Source organism: Urtica dioica, chromosome 7 (genome assembly GCF_054948205.1).
Source record: "Urtica dioica subsp. dioica isolate 48M chromosome 7, U.dioica_male_clone48M_v1_H2, whole genome shotgun sequence".
NCBI lineage: Eukaryota > Viridiplantae > Streptophyta > Magnoliopsida > Rosales > Urticaceae > Urtica > Urtica dioica.
In genome coordinates, this window is record NC_142762.1 from 21,189,773 (window position 1) to 21,215,855 (window position 26,083).

At 36.4% G+C, this 26,083-nt stretch overlaps 2 protein-coding genes across 2 annotated transcripts; one reads left to right on the forward strand and one right to left on the reverse strand.

The window, feature by feature from the left end:
• The first annotated feature begins 5,463 nt into the window (after window positions 1-5,463).
• On the forward strand, window positions 5,464-6,686 carry PAM68 (PAM68-like protein (DUF3464)). The gene is made up of 2 exons (XM_089619264.1): window positions 5,464-5,654; window positions 5,903-6,686. Exons 1-2 carry the CDS (start codon window positions 5,583-5,585, stop codon window positions 6,449-6,451), a joined length of 621 nt encoding a protein of 206 aa, XP_089475390.1. The 5' UTR covers window positions 5,464-5,582; the 3' UTR covers window positions 6,452-6,686.
• A 98-nt stretch (window positions 6,687-6,784) lies between these two features.
• On the reverse strand, window positions 6,785-17,675 carry EMB2411 (DNA replication helicase). Its single transcript, XM_089619263.1, has 34 exons — window positions 17,159-17,675; window positions 16,865-17,032; window positions 16,553-16,777; window positions 16,271-16,333; window positions 15,888-16,094; window positions 15,753-15,806; window positions 15,608-15,669; window positions 14,977-15,109; window positions 14,697-14,807; window positions 14,488-14,584; window positions 14,267-14,349; window positions 13,323-13,388; window positions 12,803-12,958; window positions 12,642-12,697; window positions 12,490-12,547; window positions 12,298-12,408; window positions 12,149-12,205; window positions 11,872-12,006; window positions 11,530-11,757; window positions 11,236-11,310; window positions 10,980-11,095; window positions 10,822-10,894; window positions 10,653-10,757; window positions 10,391-10,558; window positions 9,493-9,562; window positions 9,265-9,416; window positions 8,667-8,744; window positions 8,492-8,584; window positions 8,230-8,367; window positions 7,938-7,977; window positions 7,756-7,829; window positions 7,500-7,637; window positions 7,077-7,196; window positions 6,785-6,973 (listed from the first exon to the last, which is right to left on the reverse strand). Exons 1-34 carry the CDS (start codon window positions 17,537-17,539, stop codon window positions 6,806-6,808), a joined length of 4,059 nt encoding a protein of 1,352 aa, XP_089475389.1. The 5' UTR covers window positions 17,540-17,675; the 3' UTR covers window positions 6,785-6,805.
• Between the last annotated feature and the right edge of the window lie 8,408 nt (window positions 17,676-26,083).

Consider the following 26,083-nt stretch of genomic DNA (forward strand, 5'->3'; position numbering starts at 1 on the left):
AATAATATATCTTAGATATTGATCTGATGGATGAAAGAAAAAGTATGATTCATGAGTGAGATCCAAGGGTTGATCTTAAATCATTTAAATAATGAATGAATAAAAGAAAATAAAATATACTGAGAGGTTCTGGGAATATCTCATTCCACTACTATAAATAAGGGTCTAAGTGAAAGCAAAAATCCCTCAAGCAAAAGCAAAATTTTCGTCCATCACACTAGGTTGGTCAATCCCTTGCTTCTCTCTCTCCCTCGGAATTTTGTTATTCAATTCTTAGAAAAATAAGAGAAGATCTGAAACTCCATAATCAGATCTTGTGAGATTAAATAGAGTGTGCCCACACTGTATTCTTCTTCGTCCGGAGATTACGTTTTGGAAGACTACGGTGTCATTCAAGGAGATCCAAGAGATTCAGGGATATCCCGAAGATCAGATCGTAGCTCAAAGATTGGAGAGGAATATGAGAAGAAGAAGGTGAAACCGTTTCAGAAGCTTAAGGAGAAACCCGTAAGTTTTCTGATAACTCGTCTATTTAATTCGGTTGCTTGATAATTTCTCTCATGGTCTGATACTAATTGAATAAATCTAAATCTTGTTAAATAGCCTTAATTAATTAGCTAAGTAACATAATTAATATATTCTGCATGGTTATGATGAGGTGAATAATCACCAACAGTTTTGCACGTTTGCCTTTTTGGCGCGTTAAGCTTGGAGGGTCGCATTTTAACGATCATGTGGACCCATGAATCCCATGGATGTAGCCTTTTGGCATCATGTGGGTTAGGTTCTTGCTCATGATCAATCGTGTCACCTTGGCAAGCATGCCGCGTTTTTGAATTTAAGATTTGTGAGTTGCTTTTTGCAACTAAGTGGGCTCGTGGCCTTTTCCTTTGGATGAGAACCATTGTGTGCTTCAAGTCCTTATTCTTGAGTAGGCGTGTTTCCTTGGCAAGCGTGTCGTTGTTGGCATTGGTGCCCACAAGAAGAGTAGTAGTTATAACTTATATACATTAGATGTAATAAAGTCTCACGAAGACTCTTGCTTGTAACTGCTGAATAATTAATAAAGAGTTAAAACTTTCATTCATTCTTCCTTGTTTGTTTGAAGCTTTATGATAAACCTGAGTCTTTAGTCCTTAAACAAACCTAACAACAAATGAAGAGTCAAATATAGATTTGCATGAACAAACTCTTCATGGTTTGCTTAAAACAACATATTCACAATCTAAGGATCAAAGGGCTATTGATCTCAGTATGATTGTTAGGAGAACCTATGATGTCTGGTTATGAGACATAGAGAGTTAGAGACTCTATATTTCTTCCTATGTATCTTCTGAAGATACTGAACAGACCAGTTCACTTCTAGACACAGTATAAAAACAAACCATTTAACCTCTTTTGTCTCAAAGTAGATATGTATGAATTGCATCATGCTTACCTCGATCCTGAAATGAGACATGTCATTTCATAGCTTACATACACTCATTTGAGACAGTCAGAGTTCTAGATTCCCTATGTGATATGGAATTCATGTACAAGATTGCTGAAATGCAATGTATATCACATCATGCTTTATTTCTTGGAATGTGAATAAATGAACTGGCCAGTGTCCAAATTGAGTCATGACTCTTTTGGATGAATCAATGGACTTGTTAGCTCCTCGTCTATACATTGTTTCTAACTTATTCACAAGTGACAAAGGAGTTGAGGAAATAATAACTAGAAGGGTAAAATCGTAATTTTATAAATCTCATTTAGTTGATGATATTCATGAAGGGTAAACATAGATAATATTAAATGGATTCACTCATCACAATTAAGTAGAATTTTGAGTAGAAAACATATTCATTTGAGCCGAGAGATTTTTAGTGTCAACTCTTTAGTGGAGTCAATTGACATTAAGCTAGAACTTGGAAAAGGTTTGTGAACTTTTGTGTCCAAGTATGCTAGCTCAAGCTTTGCTCATTTGGATCCATGAGGTCACTGCCACAAGTCATTAGAGTAGGATTTGTTAAACTAGTAGCTAAGTCAAAACAAGTTCAAGTGTTGAACTAGACAAATATTACGAAAATTGTCTAAAGGGTAATTTTGTCCATAAGGACATAAGATGGTGTAAATGTGAAAATAAGATTTTGGACGTTGTCATATGATGAGAATGTGAATTAAGTCCACACGGCCAAGAATAGTATTTGGTCCTTGAGGATTGAATTTCATTTTATGGAATTTTATGTGAAAATTCTACATGAGCTTTTCTCTTGTATTGTTATGAATAAATAAAGAAACATCTAGAAGCTTGTTCTAGATGAGAAATTCGTGGCCCTCCATCGAAAGAAAGAGGAAATTATTGTGTGCATTGATGTATGAAGATACTTGCCAAAAAGAAAAGAGGAAACAAATTTATAGCATCATGCTATATGTTGGACGGCCAAGAGGGGAAAAAGGGAAACAAATTTCCAACCATCGTATTATTGTGATAGGAATGGGAAATAAAGATTGTGTTCATGAATATGTGATATTCAATAGAAAAGAGGAAACTACCTCTTCAAGGCAATCCTTTTTCCTATAAATATCACACCTCATTCACAATGTTAAAACAAGTTTTTTTGGTGAGACTTTCTCTCTCTAGCATGGCCGCCCACTTCTATCTCCCTCTCTTCTTCTTGCTCTTTTGTTTTGGCACCTAGGTCCTCATTAGACCTGGCGTTTTGTATTAGCTCTTTGGCTCTAAGACTAGTTCTTGAGTCATTGTGTTTAATAGTGCCCACACACTAAATCCTTTTTAAACTCGAAGACTCTAGTGGTAGAAACTGTCGTGGTTGCTCGGATTCAAGAAGACACAAGGAGACAAGCTAAGTGGGGAGACGAGCTATTCAACATTTCCAAATGTTTCTCAACGCTCAAGCTTCAAGCGAGGTTGGTACCGAGTGAAAACTCATTATAGTTTTATTTTAGATTACATGTTCATGCATTTTGTCTAGGTAGTAAAATCGTTTTACATGTTTTAAAGAATTTTTTATATTCCGCCGCTTACTAGAAGCGATAAATTATTCTTAATCCTAAATCTATTCCAACAGTCACATCTTCCGGTTGAGCAAATTTGGTCACAATTTGTGCTAGTATTTGCGCCATGTATTGCGTCTTTAGTGCGTCGTGAAAGACGGCTTAAGTGCGATGCGTGAACGTCTTTGGTGTGTAACTCTGGACGGCTTTGGTGCCTCGTGAGTGACGGCTTTGGTATGTGCCATGTATGACGTGTTTAATCTGCCATGCTTGGCATCTTAGGTTCGTCACGAGGGACGGATTTGATGTGTCACGAAAGACGGCTTAGGTGCATCGCGAGGGACGGCTTTAGTGCATCGCGAGGGACGGCTTTAGTGCATCGTGAGAGATGGCTTACAAGTGTCGCAAGGGACGGCTTTGTATTATTGGGGCATTTCTTCGAAGTCGCTTGTCAACTCTTGCCTCGTCGTTGCGTGCTATGTTACAGCTCCCTCGAGCCTTCGTTTTTATAAGATTTCTTGAAGACTTAAAAAATTTAAAGTGGATAGGATTTAAGTAAATGTTCTTAGACTTTATTTAAAAATTTTAAACAAAAATGCTAAGACTTTGTCTTGCAGGCCTTATTGAATTTTTAAAGAGAAGCAATAAAAATTGGGAGGCATGACTCACGATCACTGGTAGTGATATCGCAGGTGGTTCGCGTTCTTGCAACTTCGCATCAGTCTATGAGAAATTAATTTTGACTTCTTATCTTGTTGATGTCTTGCAGGATGATGTCTCCTAGTTGGATGCTCGCGCTCATCGCTTTTCCGGCAGCTTTGCCGTCGACTCCTTGTACGTAGCATACTCTCGCTTGTTCTTGGTCGCCATATATGGTCTCGATTCCCTTATTAGTCTGGAACTTCAACATGAGGTGATAGGTGAACTTGATTGACGTTTACTTGTTCAACGAGAGCCGACCAATTACGGCACGTAAGCTGATGGTTGGTCAACAATTAGGAAGGGGACCATGTGGATGATCTCGATGCCTCTAGGAGTTCCAAAGCTTAACGGGAGGTCGATGGAGCTTTCGGTCATAACTTGCTCTCTAATAAACCCGAGGAGTGGTGTTGGGGTCAGAGTCGGACGCAACCTCCAAGTTTCATGTGGCCCAAGGTAGTCTTGAACACGATGTCGGTTGAGCTGCCATTATCAATGAGGAACCTTTTCACCGAATTATTGGCACTTGGGCATTGACGACAATTGTGTCATTATGTTGGTGGACAACTCGCTCCGCTTCTTCGTTAGTGAAGTGCATCGTCTCGTAAGGAACGAACGGGGGTTTCTGGTATGTGAGGTTGATGTGTCCGGAAGCGCCTCCTTGTGAGATGGCCATTAAGCAATTCTTCCATTATCGGACCGAGTTTCCACATTCGGGTACACCAAGGATGGTGCTTATGGCATTAAGTTTAGCGTTTACAGTGTCATCAATTTTAAACCGTCTAAAACGGTCTAAACCGGACCGGATCGTTCTAAACAGTTTAATTCGGTTTGGTTTATTTTCTTAAATGGTCCGGTCCGAGCTAAAAAAATTTAAATCGTTCAAAATGGTCCGATCTAATTTGGAGGTCGGTTTTAGATCGGATCGGACTATACACACCCCTAATTAAATCTGGGGATTGTATGTTAATAAAATATCAGTACTTTGATTAGTTTTTCAACTTACTTGAATGTTATTTTATTCGTAATTGACAATAAAAATGGTCGTTTTTATATGGGAAGCTTTATAATCTTGAAAGTATCTCTCACCCTAACTTGCAATTTGATCTGTCAATAGAAAATGCATCGGTTCTTAGTACGGTATAAAGTGGCAATATATCTGCTCACAGACTCTTTTCAATGAACTCATTTAGTTGGAGAATTTTTCACTTTCCATAGAATTCGTGATCTTAATGTAATAACATCATTTGTAATAACATATTCTATTTCTCAAAATCTATGTGTGTGTATTTATATATGTATGTATATTTATATTTATATCAAAATAATTAGGTAAATAATCAATTAAAATGTTTAAAATTGTTATATAGTCAATGTTTCGTAAACCTTAAATAAATAGTCATAGATGAGGTGTCATAATAAATGAAAGTGACTATTACTTGAAATTTACGTCTGTAAATATATGAAAATACCTATTTACTTAATATTTACGGAACGTTGGCTATTTAACAATGTCAAATTACACATGTGATTATTTAACCCTACTAATATATACTCAAACGTTATTCTAATTCATTTTAAGCAGATGAAATATTGAAACAAGCTTAACATAACTGAAATGAAATTCCGCTATACAGGTCCAAGCCATCGGATTTTAAGTTTTTGAGGAAAAGACAAGACTAGCCTCTTTGTACCAAATGGTAAATTACACGCCCTGCTTTTTGCTGAAATACCTTATCTTCTTTCCTAAAATCTTTTTTGATTGGTCTCTCTCAGAAGATAATTTTGCTCGAGCATGATTATGAAAGCCCCATGATATTGTCTTTCTGAAGCATTCGTATTCGTTACTTCGTCTTTTTTTTCTTTCCAGTTTTCTTCTCTAAATGGCAGCTACTTCAGTGGCATATTCATGGTTCTCTCCAATTCAGTCTTTGAATCATAATCCATCTCAAAAGGTACCCCCTTTTGTTCTTGGCTTGCAATTCGCTGTATCCACTTTTGAAGTTCGCCTTTTACAAATCCATGATATTTCTATTTTCCTTCAACTTTATTATGATGTATAAAGAATTAAATTGGATATATATATATATATATATATATATTGACAAATGCAATTCACTCAACAATCGGTTACAAAACCAGTGATGGTGATGATGACAAATGCAATTCACTCAACAATCGGTTACAATCGGTAATGTTTTAGGTTTGGGGTCTTTCCATCAGAAAAGAAGAAAGATTTCACCACATTTCTGCACCAAAGATCATTAGCCACAAACGCCGCTCCGCACCATTGCAGGCTACGCTACGGGACCCAAAAGGATTCGGTCCCCCGAAAAAGAACAAGAAGAAAACCAAAAAACAGAGGAAAGTGAGCGGCGACGACGAGGATGATGATGTGGCAGAGGAAGACGAAGAGGAGGAGAGAGAAGCGGGCGTTATACCGGAGATAGTGACAAACCGGATGATGAGCCGGATAGGATTCACAGTCGGAGTCCCGCTCTTCATCGGCCTTCTCTTCTTCCCTTTCTTCTATTACCTCAAAGTCGTCCTCAAGATCGATGTCCCGAATTGGATCCCTTTCATCGTCTCCTTTGCCTTCTTCGGGACGGCTCTGCTCGGAGTGAGCTACGGGATCGTGTCAGCCAGCTGGGATCCACTGAGGGAAGGCTCTTTCTGGGGATGGAACGAGGCTCAGAGAAACTGGCCCGTGTTTTGGCAGTCGTTTCGGGGCAGGTCTAACAGCAGAAAGTAGCTATATTGAATGAATGCCCTTTCTGTCTGTATCGGCTGAGACTGAAATCAGGAAAGAGTTCAACGTACCTTGATCTCGAATTGTATGATAGCTACTTCTGATATAGCAATGGAGCCTATCGAGTGAGATTATATAACAAAGATCAAGTGTGATTTGTATGATTATATACAATTCGGGTAATAGAAGAACAAAGCCTCTCAATCTAGAAGTAAAAATGCAAAGCATTTTTTTTTCATATTGCATTTCAGAAGCGGTTACAGGATCATGGGTCGCACCTTGTTTCTGTTACATTATAAAAAAAATCCCTATCTACAAGTTGTAGCTACAAAAATGTTATTTCGAGATTATTTACGGTCATCTCAGCTGTGGGTGTGGCTGTGAGCACCTTTTGAGCTCTCCCCACCGAATAGTATCCTTGGGTGCAGAGATAATGCCAGATTGTTGTTCAACTTTCTCTATGAGAAGCTTCAGCAGAGGAACCTTTGAGAGGGTATTGCATGATCCAACCATAATTAACTTTTTCTGTACAAAGAAAGACATAAAAATTTGTTAAAACGGAAATATCCTTAGTGCTCGGGGAAGGGCAATAACAGGCAGCGAAGATGGACATCGTTAAATTCAGTACCTTGGCCCTGGTAAGAGCCACATTAATCCTATGCCAATCTCCAAGAAGTGAGGAAGTACAGTTTCTTGGATTTTCGCTAGACCTCACAAACGACACCAATATGCTGTCCTTATCCCTACCCTGTACCCGCCAAATATATATTAATAACAAAATAACTTATTAAGAAAAACATTGGAAAAAATCCCCATCGCAAGCCAAGGTATTTAAAGAGGCCGGGAAAAGAAAAATCTCTAAATTCAGTACATAACGCTCAATGCAGAAGTGCAATGATCTTGGCTATGCTATTGATGCATCATGTTTTTCTTCCAGGTTAAAAAAACTAGATTCTTAAGACACTGAATACTAGGGTCAACTTTGTTAGAATTTAGCAGTCTGAATGATGAGGTCGAATTGATAATGAACAGTCAAAAAGCTCAATCCAACCTGGTATTTGTCAATAGTGTGAATCTCCACAGATGTTGGATTCAAAGCATTATGAATGATATTCGCTTGTGAATTATAGGGTGTAATAATGCCAATATCTTCCCCAGCGACACCATTCTTGACTAATTCCCTCACGATCTGAAGAAAAATGAGGGTAAAGATTCGAATTTGATCAGATATTGTACAAACAGAAAAAAAATAATAAATAAAAAAGATGGTTAATTTGCCATGAAAAATAAACAAAACAAAATTGAACCTCGGCAACAATCTGTGCTTCCATCGGATTATTTGTGGTCTTATTATCCTTTACTTCATAAGCAGGCAATGTATCTAACATAAAATAAAATAAATTACAAGACTATAAGAAAACATTTACATGAAAACATTAGTCATATAACGGAAAATTTAAAAAAAAAAAAATTCATGACGCATTAATACCTGTATTGATAAATACAACAGATCTGTTTGGATTCAGAACCTGCAGTCATTTAAAGGGCAACCGTAAGCATTTTTATTAAGTTCAAAACTACCAAGTTCTGACATTTAACTACTCGAGTAAAATGAAAAATAAAAAAATAGCTTTTTCATGTCCTCAACTGAATACCATGCTCATGCGAGCCCACATACATTTTCACGAGTACATGTTTTAAAATAAAAAAATAAATATGAAAGACCGAGAAACATCAAGCGAACTGCCAAAAAATAAAGTCAAAGAAGGTGCTCTTCTTACCCCATCTATCCACGAAGAACCAGATTTTAAACTGGAGATATTAAGTTTAGCATGAGCTATCTCAGATGAACCACAACGCAATTTGTCTCCGTATATTAAGGAATTTGAAAGTTCCATAATGCCTTGAGACATTCGATACTGCAGTCACGCGATTTAGTAATTTAATGGTCGTAATATACACCTAAAGTTTCAAGCAAAGGGAAAAAAAAAAAAAAAAAAAACACTCTTAGAGAATGGATTAGGCTCTGAAATGTACACTAACCTGGCTTCGTAAAGCTGAAATTGCTTGAGGGTGTGCTTCTGAGAGTCTGCGAAACAAGCTTACTCCAAGGCCATTTTCTTGAGCTTCTACACTCTGAAAGAAAAAAAAAACGGAGTTCAGGATAAAATACTTTATTATTATCAATAGATTTCCTGCAGACAAAAATGGAAGATACCTGGACAAGAGGTGGCAATTGATAATGATCACCAACCAAGACAAACTTCGACGCAAACATCAACGGCCCAAGTGATACCTAAAAAGCGCATAAATTACTCGTTAGATATACAATAAATGTGCGTCATTTGGTGATGCGCCATATCAAAAGAATTTCAAACATACGAACATAGTTGCCCTGTTATCCAATAAATTGTTGCATGTGAATATACAGGAAAAAAAAAATAATGCCAAATATAAATTTGAAAAAAAATATAAATATTTTAAAGACAAGTGTGCGATGTTTAAAAAAAATTGAGACCCACATATGCAAATAAACCTATTCACTTGAGGTTAAAATTTCGAATTCATAAGTCAAAGGAATGGGGAATTTTTGCTGTGAATCACAGTAGTACGAGTTGATTTTGTGATTATTAAAATTTAAGGTATTCTTGTGTTGGCTTAAAAATCATGGAAGGTTTTCTTTTAAATAAATAACACATTTGCAGTAGTATGCCTAGAGTTCTGTGGATAGATGTGTAGCAAATCATAAATCTTTGGAAGATGTATATAGTAAAAAATTAAGCACCAGTTCTTTAAAAATAAAAAATAAAACATACTGGAAGGGTTGTTTGTCCAGCTTCATCCATTATGCATACGTCAAACCTCTTCTTAGAAAGCAAGGGATTCGTTATTCCCAGACACGTCACTGCGACCACTTTGATTTGGTTCAATTTCTCTTTAATCTCTTCAACACCTTGTAAGTTCATTGCTGCCATGGAAACATCATGAGCTCAAACAATCATATTTTTAAAGTAGCCTGGTAGACAATTGTTTACAAAATTAACCTGAGATGCAATGCCCTCGTACTTCTTCATGCACAGCTTCTTGTCTTCCAAGGCGTATGAAATCGATCCCCTATTACCTCATAAGTTAGTAATAATGATAACTTGGAGAGGTACAATCGTTTATGGATACACATTGAACAGCTTCACAATTTAAACGTTAAATGACATTGCACAAAAATACGAGCCTTTGCTGTTAACCAACAACTGACAGAACTCCAAACAGAACAGCAAATTTTTCTTTTAGCACGCACCCAATACCATGCTTATGGGGACAACATGGATTATCTCAAATTTAAGGGTATGTTTGGAACCTGGGAAATCTGAGGGAAAAAAATGAAAATCGATTGCATTTTCCTCGTGTGGTTTGGACTTTGGATTGAGGAAAATATATAACTAAAAAAGAAAAAAAAAATCTTTAAGAGAAACAAGGGACACTTTTATTAATAAATGGCAGAATATATAACTACAATTGAGATTTCATTTTCCATTGAAAAATGTGTGGAAATGAGAATCCAAGAAAGTTTACACAAAAGTGAGGTATTTTTGTTTTCTCATGTGCCACATGATAATAAGGATTTCATTATCTTTCCATCAAATTTCTTCGACTTCCAAACACAAAAGAGAATTCTGATTTTCCTACACATTTTAGTTGAAGTTTTCATTTTACAACATAAAATCCGGATTCAAAACACAACCTAGGGGAATTAACCCATGACCTCTGCCAAAGTCAGGACCTTCACATATTGCTCTACTGTTGACTGCCACAGTATATCAAATCGATTCATGGACAAACAGTGATCTTGTTAAAGTTTCATGAAAAACAAGATCGAGCACACAAATGAAATTCATTAGAAGTCCCAACCAAAATGAACATGATTAATTGTAGAAGAACCCTGACCTGAGTCTTTAATTTGATAAGTAGATTATCAACTGCAGAGTTTGTATAAGATGTAAGCAAAATTGATGCACCTCGAATCAACAGTGCGTTAACAGCATGGACCATAGTAGATGTCTTTCCCGTTCCGGGCATTCCCAGAATGAGAGCATAGTCCCTCGCAGATAGTATCTGAAAATTCAATTTTGTGGACACAAACAAATAAGTGTGGTGATCATATATCTAGTCAGGGGAAGGATTAAAAAATATATAAAAATAAAAGAACCTTAAGAATGCCTCGCCGTTGATCATCATTCAAATTCTTCTGTGACCATACATAAGATACTGCTGGGTCCTGGCTCATTATGCAGCCACTGTCGAATCTCGGAACCTGTTTTCCATTCGCAAATGTATTGAGTAGAAAAATCAAGGTAAATGTGGTTGCTAAGTTTTACCTCAAGGTCAACAATCATCTTTCTTAGATGTGTGTTCTGTGCATTTTGATGAAAAAGCTGAACTACGTTAAACCTTGAAAAAGAAGACAGACGAACTTAGAAAGGATATATTGGACAGCTCTCCAAAGAATAAATGGAAGCTATTGATATACTATTACCTCATGATTGCAAATGAAGTCGTAAACTCATCCTTGTCGATCCGCCAAACTTCTTTAAGGAGATCAGATTCATCTGAAGCTTTCCCAGGTAGCCGTAAGCGCTTTGAGAAAGAGATCTACGTGTTTGAAATGCTATTTTTTATCAAATTGGTTCATGTACATTCCAGTAACAAAAGTGCTTACAGTAGATTAAGCAGTACTAAGAAACAGTTTGTATACATGACTTTTATTTATAGACAGCAAAGGTTGTCCTTACAGAAATATGGGAGTCAGTTGAATCTCTAACAATCCCACTTGCAATGGTTAGATGGCCAGACCCTGTGCTAAGAATCTTAAGAATTAAAAAACTTACTCAGAGTTCCGAATATATAATGAACAGAAAATAGAGTAGGATTTGAGAACAATGTGTTAATAACCCTTTTTATGTGGGCAGAAGTGCTTACCGCTAGGCTAGCTAACCTCTCTTGATCACAATATGTGCATTTAAAAATTAAAAATAAATAACTAAAATACCCTAGAACAGGAAGCGCATATAATACTCATTCCTTACCACATAGTCTCCACTCTTCAAATTGTTTGTTGGTGAAGATATAGCATTCAAAGACTTCATATCAGGTGAATTTTTATCATTTGCCGCAATATTGTGATGTAAAAAACGGTAAATGAATCTGCTGTCATTAGCTACCGAACTCAGACGTTCATTCTCAAGACCAATAGTAAAAAGGCGAGCATTATCACTCCTCAGATTATGTGACTGCCAGATTTCTTTCTTCGAAAGCTAAAACGGACAAACGAATAGAATCAATAAAGATATTGACGGTCATGATGCTCGTACTTCATTGGAATATGAAAGAAATAGCGCACTATGGGTAGTGAACTAGAGAGTACAGACCTGCATCGTTTTTGCTTCCAAGTCAATCAGCCAATCCCAGTGCCTAAGAAAGACACCATGAGCATTTGTTAGGTGACGCGTATTTGAATCAAATAAATCCCCCAATCCACTGCTCTCTGCATTTCCACCGTGCACCTGCAACATTACGTGCAATGGCCGAAAATCATACCTAAACTACTCACTACTTCTTTTTCCTTGTTACCAATTAAAGTTGAAAGAGGTGTCATCAAAAATGCGCTAGATTCGGCAACATAGAGCCTTTGAAGCATGAAATTACCTTATGATAGACGGTACAAACACTAAGATGCCGGCAGACGCGGCACATTCCAAGACTCTTTACAGATACAATGAAAGAAAAATTTCATGAGACATGGAAGAGTTTCTAAAATGATGATATGTTCGAGTGGTGGTATAAACTGTCCATACCTGTAACATTGGAGGAAGTACTTGCATTGTAAATGCTTTGAATATATCCGACGCAAGTTCATTCCGGCGCATGATTATCCCGATTAGGTCAGATCTTTGAACCGTTATACCCTTCAAGAAGAGATTAAAGACCAATTAACTAGACCCCACCCAAATATACAGCGCAGATATCATAGTTGTGTTGTACACTACCTGTGTCTGATCTGACTGAAGATAATATAGAAGACCAGACTCAATGCTGATTTGATACCTGAAGAAAGCACCATCTGGAAATCAACCCCTCATATCGTGTGCCAATCAAACATTTCAGAAACATGGGTGAAAATGATATCGCGTATTCAAACCTTTCAGACATCAAAAGAGTGTATAGCATGACTTGGGCACTGTGTTCCATAGATGGCTGTTTGAAAAAATAAAAATAAAAATAATCCGCATAAATACAAGCGATACTACTTTCAACATTCCTTGCTTATGAGAAGCTATTTAGAGCAGAAAAGCAACTTGCCTGGCCATTGGGTGGTTTTCCACTTTTAAATTCTAAAGGCATAACCATTCCACTGCTTTCATATTTGTTCGACCCAACTTCAACTCTAACCGAAGCGTCAATCATGCCTTTCAAACCGTATTTTGGCGCCCACGCCATCTCCTCGATATCAGATACCTAACAGCACAAAGTTGTTAAACTTTTGAATAGTTTATTATAAAGAAAAACGATAAAGTAATGCTACTGTCAGCTAGCCTACATGTGACACTAAGTCGAGTAAAAATAAACATAGAAAATACACATTTGGCATAGAAAATAAACTAGTCTAGAGTTCAAACTCAATACTAGTACGTAAAAGTATGTAATATAGTCTTACCCGTATTGTAAAAGAGATATAGTTCACAGCTTACCATACATTTAAAATAGAAATATACAGACAGAAGATAATCATTTTTAGTTATAGAGCACACAGAACATTCCAAAAATTATACAGTACACAGAAATACACAAGAACGACTGATAAAATAAAATGACACCTTACCTCTGAAATTTTTACTTCTTTAGGTCCGATATTGGATCCAAAATCAACTATAGGGTTACCGAAGCCCTGCCATGTCATAAAACATCTAGATCAAAAACCATAATTTTCTTTAATCAAGTCAATGCATATGCACTGCATTTTTCCAAAAAAAATACACTTTTTTTTTCTAGAAACAGAGACATTTTATTGATAAGGCAAAAGCCTTTTTTTAAGAAAGGGTACACAGAGAAAAGAAAACGAACAATTACACAACAAAAAAAAAAAAAAAAAACAAGTTACAAGGCACTCGAATCGATACACACACACACATATATATATATATATTGTACTCTAATTAACTAAAGTAAAAACTGTAGGCTCCTTCAGTATAATTTCATTCTCAAAAAGGGTGAATTATTTACAGAAGATTCTTTGACGCCCCTCTCGCGATTTGTTCTTCGAGCACTTCAATTGTCGAACGAGTTCATTTCCACTTACCACAACGGTTGTCAGGTCCACAAAAGTGTCAGAAAATATGGTAAACAGAGTTTTATGGCTTCTTTTTAGGGTCAATAATAGTATCACCCTCTGGCTCTTCCGCTCTAGTAAAGAAATTTAGTTCATTCTCTTTCCGGTCTAGTGAGAGTCTGTTCAAGCGCGCTTTTAGGCTTGTATTTCCTTCTTTACCTTTCATAGAAGGGTACTTTTTAGGCTTGTTTTAAGAGACCAACACTTTCCATGTCACATAAGACGAAAGTTTCGAACAGTCAATGTTCAAGGATAGAAGTCAAATTTTCAAAACAAAAAATTCAAATAACAGAGGATTCGTACCAGCATAAGATCTACACTACGATGTATGGTAAAGAGATCAAAGGAAAATTAGATAAGAAAATATTTGCTAACTTTTGTAATTGTTTTAATAAGTACAAAAGAGAATAGCATAATGATTGAATTAAGAGACAAACCTTTAAATTCTTGAAAAGGTTCACCCAATTCAATAGTTTAGGGATGGCTTCAATCAAGGTTCGGTAAATATCTCTTTCATTTACTGCAACATCCAAAAAAACAAGGGAAAATTGAAGAGTTGAGAACATAGCTAATATCACATTTGAAAGAAAGTAATGATGAATCCAGTACAGCCAGGTACACTGACTTGAGACTCAGAGTGTTATGAGCTAGTTCCAACCTTCACAAGCATATAAACTCTCAATATTCTTCTGGAGCACCGTGTGTGCATATTCCTCCAGGTACGATATAGTAGGCCTCTCCTTCGTAAGCCCAGCCTTGAGATTAAAATAAAAATAAAAAAATCCAGATACGAGAGATGTGTCATTTGTGCGATAAAAAAAATCATATCCGAATTTGAACTTTTGGAAGGGTCTGAATGATTTAAACCTGAAAAACTTGGTGCAACAGTGTACCAATTAATGCTGCAGCGGAATTCTCATTGGATCTTAGCCTCTCGTCAAGAACAGTACGCCTTGGGCAACTGAAACTACCAGCGACCTGACAGCAAACAATTTGGAAACATGTTACTTCTGAATAAAACTATCTCAAGAGCAGAACTCATAGCATTGATCAGACAGTTACTATGATGAAATCACATGAAATGATGGTGAAAAGAAAAAAAAAAGAGTTTTAAAGTCTTATTATAGCAACTAGATTTCTTTATTACCCGCGTTCCAGACATCAATAGATCAGGGTGAACGATCACAAAATTTCTTTCATGATTTACATGACAAATTCCTTGGTCATCAAATTCCCCAATAACGTTTACACAATATCCTGGAGAAATGACACTGTAAAACCTGCAAAAGAAACATCACAAAGAGTGATGAAGGAAAGCAATCCACTGATCAACATTTTCTAAGGAAAACAAAATAGTTTTCAAGGGAAAAAAACACAGATCTTTCTCATGGTGATCAATTCTTCAAGTGATACTTAAATATATTCAAATAAATCATCAAACCATAAAAAAAAAAAAAAAAAAATCTTATTTAAAGATCTCTTTCGATAGATTGTGGGAGGGAAAGGTAAAGACCATGGTCACTTATTCCTGATCAAATTCAAATTCCTTTTTTTATCCATTTTAATGAACAGTTATTTCCTGCCAGGATAAATCATTTGGAATTAACAAGTAACAAAATATTGAGTTGTCACAAAATACAGGGCCCGCGAAATACTAGCATAATACTGAATATCTGTGATGATTCAAGACGTCCGAAATTTGGACTCAAGTATAACATTACTCAATTAAATACTTCCATCAAAGGGAAGAATAAATAAAAGGAAAGCTTATTTAGTACCACTCTTCGGACAAGTACACAGCCCTTTCTACTCCGGTTTGTTCATTCAGCAAGCGAAGAACCTGAAAACAATGGTCCCATTCAGTTGTTTCCTATTCTCTCCAAAATGTAAAATTCACAATTGCTGATCATTCTTTCTACCAACCTTAATAGGATGCTGAGCACCAGATGCGTCAACAGGTCCGCGTTTTTCAGATACCTGAGGGATGGGAGATTCAAGCATAAACAAACATATATCTCACCCTCCGTGGGAAAGCAATAAAAAATTTCCAAAGAGTACCTCCAGTACAAGAAAATAGGAATTGGACAAGGGCTTTGGGGACTCGAGGAGATTTGTCCCTTCCACTTCAGGTGCGAGATTATCTTTGATATGCAGCTCGTCAATGGGGCTATCTCGTGGATGGAATGGTGATTCCTCCGCTTTGTCAGATACTGGATCTTCAACAGAGATAACATCTTCAACCTGATCTAGGAGCTCAAGCAGTGCCTACAAGTACATAAGCGAAAGATTGTCTCTTTTTTCAATATTTAAAGGAAAAAATAATATACGGTTTCTTTTAGATTATATAAAAGTAGACTTGATAAGTTGAAGATATCACATGGCAATATGCATTTGCAACTCAATAATCACTTTGACTTTGCTCTGAAAAGTTAGATTTTCACCTTTTTGTGTTGCTTTTGTCCATGCAGATCAACAAACCCATTCTTTGAAATATCATTAGCAAGCTGCATTTAGGCAAAGCAAGGGTTTATATAGAGAAAAATCACTATACTACTCTGCATTAGGTTAAGCAAATAAATAAATAAAGATCAGAAAAAGTATCCTATTGACACTATGGTTTTCTGGCCGTAAAAGTCTACTAGAATAAGAAAAATGTATTTCGAGTTAACCAACTACAAGCACTTCTCTAAGAGGGATACTCTACATCATTGAGCCATAATTACCTTATCATGACTGAATGATGATGAAGGTGGCGTCCTAAATGGACTCGGCTCTTTTACTGCAATTGAGTCCATTACATCGGTGGAACTTCTATTCAAATCTTTAAGCTGTTCCTGATTGACCCTTTTTAACCCAACCCTGCTTCTCGACACCAATAATTTCTCGGATGTCTTCACTGTTGGGGAAGAAATCCACTTCTCAACTTTTCCCGCCTCAGCCGGAGAACTCTGCAACTTAGTCAGTCAACGCTGTTAGTTTCTCTGTCAGAATAAGAAGGCAAATAAGCAGAAGCGTAAATGAATCGATGAACCTGCCTTAGATTCTGAGCATTGAAGAATGGTCAGTGAGTTTTTCCTTGAAGACTCTGCCATCATTCTCATCATATCCGGTAACCTCTTTGAAACTGATTGTAGTCTTTCGTTCACTGGCGAGATCTTCCATGTAATCTCGTCTCCACCATCGTCTTGACTCTGCTGTATCAACTATCACCAAATTGATGTTGCACAAAATTACATTCCAATACGAAAAACATAAGAAGCCAGTAATAAGCAGTAAGGAAAAAGAGTCATTTGTGAACAACAATTCTAAAGTAAAAGGGCATAGCTTACCGATCCTGGCGAGAACTTGAAGCGTTTCAAAGACACAGACTTTGAAATCTCCGGAGACTCAACACCCAAGCCATCGCCTTTATCGACGCTCGGTCTCTTCTCCAATGTCTCGGGAGGAGTGTGCTGGGACACGATCGCCATGGCATTTTCCTTCGAACCAGGTTGGTTCTTAGGGTTCCGAGACGCCAAAGCAGCATCATCGTCGTCGTCCACGTCTATGGGCTCTTGTTCCTTAGAGAGTCGATCGGATAGGATTTTGGGGATCTGAGAAGCGTTCTGAGAGTGACGCTCGAAGAAATGTTGGATTCCAAACTTGGATTGTTGTTGGGGTTTCTTCGACGATGATGTAGAAGAGGCATTGGATTTCTTCCTAGGACGCATTGGATGTTATACAAATTAGGGCTTTTCCGCTATGCTATTCCTCTTCAGCTCCTGATTTTTGCAACTCTCGCCCTGAAAAAGTAAGAGACGGAAGGAGTTCTGATATTAAGCTTATTTTCTTTTATTTTTTATTTTGTGATTTGGGATTTCCCGCCCAAATGCTTCTATATAATTTATTTCTTTGTACACCACCCTGCTATATCGATGCAAATTTTTTTTTTTCATGTATAATGCATTTTACATCCGTGAGTAGTATTTTTTATAGTTTCAACTCATCCCTATTTTACGTCTCATTAAATAATATTTTAGATATTCTTAGAAAGATTTTTGCATGAACTAGTTATTTCAAACTTAGCGTTTAACAAAATGACCAAGATTTCACAAGTTGATGTATTTTAGTCACTTATAATGTAAAATTACTAATATATCCTTAATTATTTTCAAAATAATTAATTTAAGTTTCCAAAATTTTAATCCACTGCACTAATCTACTATTCGATAAACCAGAAGAATAATATGTCAAAAAATTAAATATTGCTTTCAATAAATTTAATCCACTATTCGATAAACCAGAAGTAGAAAACGAAGAAGATGTCAAAAAATTTAATCATGCTTTCAAAAAAAATTATCTACTCTTCGATAAATCAGAAGAAGAAAAAAAAAATGTCAAAAAATTTAATCCATTGTTCGATAAACCAGAAGAAGAAAAAGAATAAGAAGAAGATGGTGGTGATGACGGCGATTTCGAATCTGACCAGTCCAAGTCAACTCTGCCATCCAGATCGTCATGGCTCGCCTGGAAGACGAATTCTACAATATCCTTCTCGTTCACACCGCTCCGATCGAGTCTGAATCTCTCTCCGCAAACAAAGATTTATGCTCCATCATCGCTGTCGTGGACGATAGACTGAGGCTGATGAAATTTTCCGGCACGGAGACACCGGCGTGAGCTACCGACCGACGAGCAGTATTCGCGAGGTCGATCCGAGCAGCTAGGGCTTCGATAAGAGTCGTCTACACAAGCGAGAAGCGGCTTTGCGATCTGATCTTGATGGAGTTGGAGCCGACGTAGACGATACTTGCTTCATAGAGATGGTGAAAGGACCGACGATCCGACTCTTCAACTTCGCGGAGGCGGTCAGCATCAACCGCCGATCTCCGGAGAAGCTCTTCAAGATCTTCGACCTCCACGATCAGCAGTTAGGTTTTTTTTATGTCGATTGAAGTGTATGCTTTTATTTGTGTGCGGGTACTTTGGGGGTTTTGTCGAATTTTGGCTATTTTGTCTCAACTTTGAAAAGTTTGGTTATTTTACTAAACTCAAACTTTAAGATGGCGAGATAGCCGCATTGCCCTTCTTAAAATTATAGTTTTAAATCTGTAATACTTTTATATTTATTAATTTATCCAAAAAAAAAGTTATTTTGTTCATATCACCAAATACATATATATATATATATATATATATATATATATTATTTTTAGGGCCGGCTAAACAACTAGCCAAAACAACACTCCTACTTTAAAATTATAGCCCAACTATTAACATATTTAGGAAAATAGCCAATTTATCATGACAACATTCTAATATTCCAATACTACCCTTAGATTAATATTATTAATTATCATAGTAAATAATATCATCCATAACAAAAAAATTAGTAAATCTAATTAACAATAACAAAAACTACAGTAAATCTTATTTGTCGTAACAAGAACGACAGTAAATCTTATTTACCGTAACAAGAACGACAGTAAATCTTATTTACCGTAACAAGAACAATAGTAAATCTTATTTACCGTAACAAGAACAAAAGTAAATCTTATTTACCGTAACAGGGAAAGTATCATAGATGAGAATTAGTTAATCTAACTGTAAATACGATTTACTAATTATTTCCGTGAACAATTGAGGACAATAAATATAACAGTAAAAGTATCAGAGATGATGATTAATTAATCTAACAGTAAATACGATTTACTAATTATTTCCGTGAACAATCGAGAACAGTAAATCCAACAATAAATCATATTAACCATTGACAGTTAATAGTATTAAGTGTTTCAAATTCTTTGAGTTTCATTTGCAAGTTAATAGTATTTTTTCGTTGTAAATATTATGTACATTGACAGTTAATAATATTAAGTGTCAATGTAAATAATATTAACTATTAATATTTCAGAGCACTCCCTCGCGACTGCATGGAGGTCCAATGAAAATCAGGCCTTCCTCTTCACAGAGTCGAGCGAACTCGGAACTCTCCGATAAAAAAACCATAACCTGGATGAATAGCCTAATTCCAACAAAGGCAGCGAGAGAGAAAAAGTCAATTAGGAAATCATATAAACCTATCAAACACGAGAGAGAGAGAGAGAGAGATACGGCGTTGACTTGTGCGCCGGTGTGCTTGGCGGCGGCGAGAATGGCCGGCGCGGAGAGGTAGCTGAGGCGAGCCTGAGCGGGACCGATTCGAAGAGCCTCGTCGGCGGATTTGACGTGGAGAGAGTGGCGATCGGCGTTGCTGTAAACCGCGACGGTGTGGATCCCGAGGCGCGTCGCGCTCCTCATGATCCTGCAAGCGATTTCGCCTCTATTCGCCACAAGAATCTTTTCGATCCTCTTCGCCAACCCAGATGAAGAGTTCGAGAAGCGCCTTGAAAGGCGGTGCGTGAGGAGGATTCGCTCAGCGGCGAGATTGGGAACTTCGACGGCGAAGGAGAATGCGATCTGCGCGCTTCTCCGATTGTCTCAGAAGGAAGAGAACAAAGTCGTGATCGGACGATCGGGAGCGATTCCGGCGCTGGTGGACCTCCTCGTCGGCGGCGGATTTTGGGGAAAGAAAGACGCCTCGACGGCGTTGTTCTCTCTGTGCTCTGTGAAGGACAACAAGATCAGATCCGTTTAAGCCGGGATCATGAAGCCTCAGCTCGAGCTAATGGCGGATTCGGGATCAAACATGGTAGATAAATCGGCGTACATCCTGAGCGTGGTGGTTTCGGTGCCGGAAGCCAAGACGGCTCTGGTTGAAGATGACGGAATTCCAGTCCTGGTCGAGATCGTTGAGATCGGCTCTCAGAGGCAAAAAGATTTGTGGCGAGGCGAGAATAGAAAGCGTTGGGCTAGAAAGGGTAATTTTGGAATCTAAAATAATGTGGGTCATTCTCTTAATAAAACTAATAGCTTGGCTATTATTTTAATTGCCTCCATTCAAATTGGCTACTTGATTATAAATCTCTTATTTTTAATATGTACAAAAACGCATTTAATAATAATTTATTTCTTTATTACATAAAACATGTTGATTTATAGATTGAAAACAAAGTAGATAAACCAAAACATTACATTTCTTAATAATAAAAAAATATATATGGCACAACAAAATACATAAATCAAAGCATTACATTTACGAAGTTGAATATTATTCCCACAAATGATCTATAAATGTATTACATGCTAAATAGTTTTTAATTTTTTAATGTATTTTTATTTTTATTTCAATTGATTATATAGTGTGGCTTAATTGTAGTAATTATATTTTTTTTAATGTATTAGTTGTATTTGAATTGATATATTTGATGATTTATTTTCAATTAAAAATTTAAGCAATCATATTAAAAATATATACATTAGGTACAAACTTGTAACAACAAATTAAAATTAGGGTCAATTTTAGAATTATAAAAAATGTAGGTATGAATTTTTTGGAAAATGATATTTTTGGCCCCTCAACTTTGTCACCGGTAACAAGTTGGTCCCTGAACAAAACAATCTGCAGTTTTACTCCTTCGTCATTGGAATTGTATCATATTTGGTCATTATGTTACTTATGTCACCAAAATAAACGAGATTTGATCGTGTGTTTATCATGTGTTGAAAAACAATGCTATATTGGTTATAAGAGGAGAGATTATTCGAGAGATACCCATTTTGAGAGAGATTAATTACTTGCCAATGGTAGCGACAATGGCTTCATGAAAGCCAAATCGCCTCAGAAACACTGCCGAATGGACTCGAATGCTGCGAATTCACGTTATTACCAATATATTTTTTTCCCAACACATGATAGACACACGATCGAATTTCGTTTATTTTGGCGATATAAGTAACATAAGGACCAAATATAATACAATTACAATGACGAATGGGTAAAACTGCAGATTTTTTTGTTCAGGAACCAACTTGTTACTAATGACAAAGTTGAGCGGCCAAAAATATCATTTTTCATAATTTTTTTTATGCATCTATGAATAGTTATGATCTATATTTGGATCACCACTATTGTATGGAGATGCAAATATAGAGAATGCATCAAAATTTGCATCTTGATCGGAGCAAAATCTCTAAATTTTAATGCATTTTGCATCATGGCTGGAGATGGTCTAATGTTGAAAACGTGAATTCCTCATGCTGCACATCAGATTTACAATATCAGCGCAGAAGAATCTCAACTTTTGATTTAAAGAGAAAGACGGCAATTTTTTTTTTAATTATGGCAAAGTTGAGATACTCATACAAAATTTGGGGATAAACCGCTTAGGCATAGATATACTATACCGCAGGTAAATAAAAGTTTGCATATAAATTAAAAAGAAAAACTATACAAGATAGCTATATGAAATTAAATTATTAACAAAATAGTCAAAATCTTAAATTTTTAGCAGTTTTGTATGATTTATATAAATAATTTATCAATTATATGATCAAACAAATTATTGAAAATTGATGCTTATTTAGCTAAAATATCCAATACTATATATAGACATCAAAACTTATAATTCATTACATTAGCAAAACCGAACAACTATAGTGATTTAATAGAAATTTAAGTGATTGGGTTATTCATATATTTGAGATTTTTTGTCATTTGGAGTTAGTAATAACGAATCTAGACAACATAAACATGATAAACACTATGAGAAAATAATTTATATGAGAAAATTATGTATCCACTTATAGTTTATTTTGCCCCCTCTCGATAGTTTCATTCCTGCCGCATGCAGAAAACTTAGAAAGGTAGAGTAAATGCGTATCGATTATGGCGGTAAACAATAAAAGGTCTACCGAAGAGTGACTGCACTGTAATGGGTAACTCTGTCCAAGAGTAATGTTTGTAAAGTCGTTGGATGATTATGTATCAATAATCTCATGCCAAACGTGCCACACGGCCATAACTTTTTTTCTCGGCTATATGACCAACAATATAGTGATGAGCACTTGTACCACAAACCACATGCAATAAGACACTCGAGTCTATTTCTGGCCGTAGCTATCAACGCACTTTTTACCCAAAAAAATATGGGATTTAAATAACCCAATGGTTATATCATGTGGAAGTGGCAAACAAGCCGAATCCGGAGGCGTCATCGGATCAACAAAATAAATTGTAGCCTTCCAAGTCTACAAAATAACACATAATGAATATTAGTTCCGTGAATATTTCAAGCTCGGGAAATGAACAAGCCGACATGAAACTCCGGGGAATGCAATATGCCTAAAACAAGAATAAGGCTTTAAGATTGTTAGCCATATTGCTAATAATAAGCGGGAAAATAATAGACAAATTGCATAAATTAATTAAAAATAAACAGAAACGAAACTAAAAAAAAACATATGTAGACAAGGGTATAAAAAATAAACTAAAACAACCAAATCGGATATCACTAAGAAAGCGATAAAGGAAGGGAAATGGATAACACGTCGAGACTTGTTCAAAAATTTCCTTAAAGCGTTATTGCTCTCCCACCGGGTGCTGGAATAACTTGAGCAACCACCTCACAGGATACAACGACATACGAGAAGAAAAAAACCACAACTTGTTTAACTCCGGTGAACTTGAACGCATGCCTACACCAAAATAATTAGAAGAAAGAAGGAAATAATTTTCATGTTTGCTTCAGCCTTTCAGCTCTATGCTTGACTCTTTTACCTCTACCAAATGAGAATAACAACATTTGCACAATAAATCTGGTTTTAAGGCACATCAAGGTCATTAAAGTGTGTTAAAAATGTTGTTACAAATGTTGAAAACGTTCAGCATTAGTGTATGGAATAATCAGCCCATAAGTGCACTTTAACATGGTAAAAACGTCAAAATTAATGTTTTTCAACACACTTTAAACCAAGGAATCAAATGCCGTTTTCGTTGCCGTTTCGAGACTCCTGATTTACGGAAAGTCGTCATGCCGATGGAAAATCGAACGGAAAAAAATGTGAAAAAGGGCAAGTGAAATGCCGTTTTCAAATGCCATTTTCCATGGAAAACCGACGTGCCGATGGAAAACCGAACGAAAAAAATGTGGTAAAATATATTTAAAATATATACATGTAATACATACATATATTTTTTAATTTTTAAACATATATAAAAAAATACATTATGTATATAATATTTTTTGAAAATTGTATATTTATATATAATTAAATCTAGAACCACTAAATTGGCCAATTTAATAGTAAAAAAATGTAATATATTCTTTGATACAATATATATATTCTTTTACTCATCTTATATATATATACACATGTATTTAAGAGAAATGTTTAAAAAATACTCAACTATATAATAGATACACGGTTATAATATATAGGATAGAAATGTATATAATATATAGGGAGAATGAACATACTAACTCAATCAGTCCACCAATATTAGTAGAATAGTCAAAGTTTGAATAAATTAAGGGAATAGCCCAATTAATAATTGACTACCCAAATTACCCTCGCATTAAATTTACCCAACCCTAAACCTAATATTAGTTCGGGCTCGCACTAAGTTCCCGAACCGCCACTTCTGCACGATGAGCTTCCCTTCCACGAGCTCGACGTTCGTCCCAGTCACCGACCCGTCGAAGATGAAGAACTCTCCGCCGACTTCCTTGCTGATCTTCGCATTGCTGCTCGTGAAGCCTCGCCACCGATTCTCGTCCATCAGAATCTCGTAAAAGTGTGTGGCTCGGCAGCTGAACTTCTCGGTCATCGAAATCGTCTTAAAACCCTCCTTCTTCTGCTTCTTCTACGCCGTCGCCGGAGCGGCCAAGGTCGCCGGTACCTTCGCCGCCGCCGAAGCAGCAGAGCCGGCCTTCGCAGCGACCTTCCTGCTCTCGATCTCGTCCCTCACTGGACCGCCATTAGCCATGCCCTGGACATAAACCCTAACTTTCTCGGTCACGAGCTGCTCCGTAGGGGAGGTACAGATCTCGATGGCGACGACGGCTCAGATTGACTCGAAAATCGGCGGGGGGAGAAGAATCGGCGGCGGAGAGGAAATCGGCGGCGATGGAGGGGATTGAGGAGAGGCACTTTGTAAATTCGCGAATCGGTTAATTTAATTAACCTACTGGAGTGAGTTAGGTTAATTAATTAACTGATTCGTGAATGATTTGAAATTCACAAAAAATTTACAAAAATCATAACTTAAGTCAATTGATATTCAAAGCATTCAATTAATTAACCTAATTCCGAATTCAGAGGAATCGGCGGCGGAGAGGAAATCGGCGGCGATGGAGGGGATTGAGGAGAGGCACTTTGTAAATTCGCGAATCGGTTAATTTAATTAACCTACTGGAGTGAGTTAGGTTAATTACTTAACTGATTCGTGAATGATTGAAATTCACAAAAAAATTACAAAAATCATAACTTAAGTCAATTGATATTCAAAGCATTCAATTAATTAACCTAATCCCGAATTCAATCATTTAGTAAATTAACTTTACTCACAAAAAATCAGAACCTAAACCAATATTCAACCAATAAGTTAATTAATTAACCTGACTCACTCCAGTAGGTTAATTAAATTAACCAATTCGCGAATTTACCAAGGGCATTATGGTCTGAGCCGAAAATATGGGCTATTTGCTTAATAAAATGAAACTTGAGCTATTCCCCCAATAAGAATGACAAACTTGGCTAGTTACAACAAATTTCACTAATATATATATCTATATAATAAAAATAATTGAAGATACACGGTTAATATATAGGATTCCACCAACATATTATATATAATAGATCATATTATATCCTCTCCCAACAAAAACTCTATACTCTATATAATAGATAATAAAAAAAATAAAAGATAATATACATCTCTCTCTCTCTCTCTCTCTCTCTCTCTCTCTCTCTCTCTCTCTCTCTCTCTCTCTCTCTCTCTTCTTCTTCTTCTTCTTCTTCTTCTTCTTCTTCTTCCGTAACTTCTTCTTCTTCTGTAACTTAGTCGCCGAAGTCGTTTTTTTTTTCTTTTCTCTGGAAATTCGTCGACATTCGTGGAATATATGCAGGTTTTATACTACAAGTTCAACGAAATCAACCGGTCGTTTACAATGGAAACAGCATGTCGTTTCCTCAATTTTCCAACGACATAAAACGGGGAAACGACACAAAAGCTTGCCGCCGGCCGTTGAACCACCGAAATGGAATTTCCAGGCGAATTTCCTGGAAATTCGGCGACATTTTATTCCTTGCTTTAAACAACAATTTCTCATTCATCTTCGCTCTGATTTTGGCAAATAAATAACTGATTTTATACCTTTCGCAACGAGAAATAA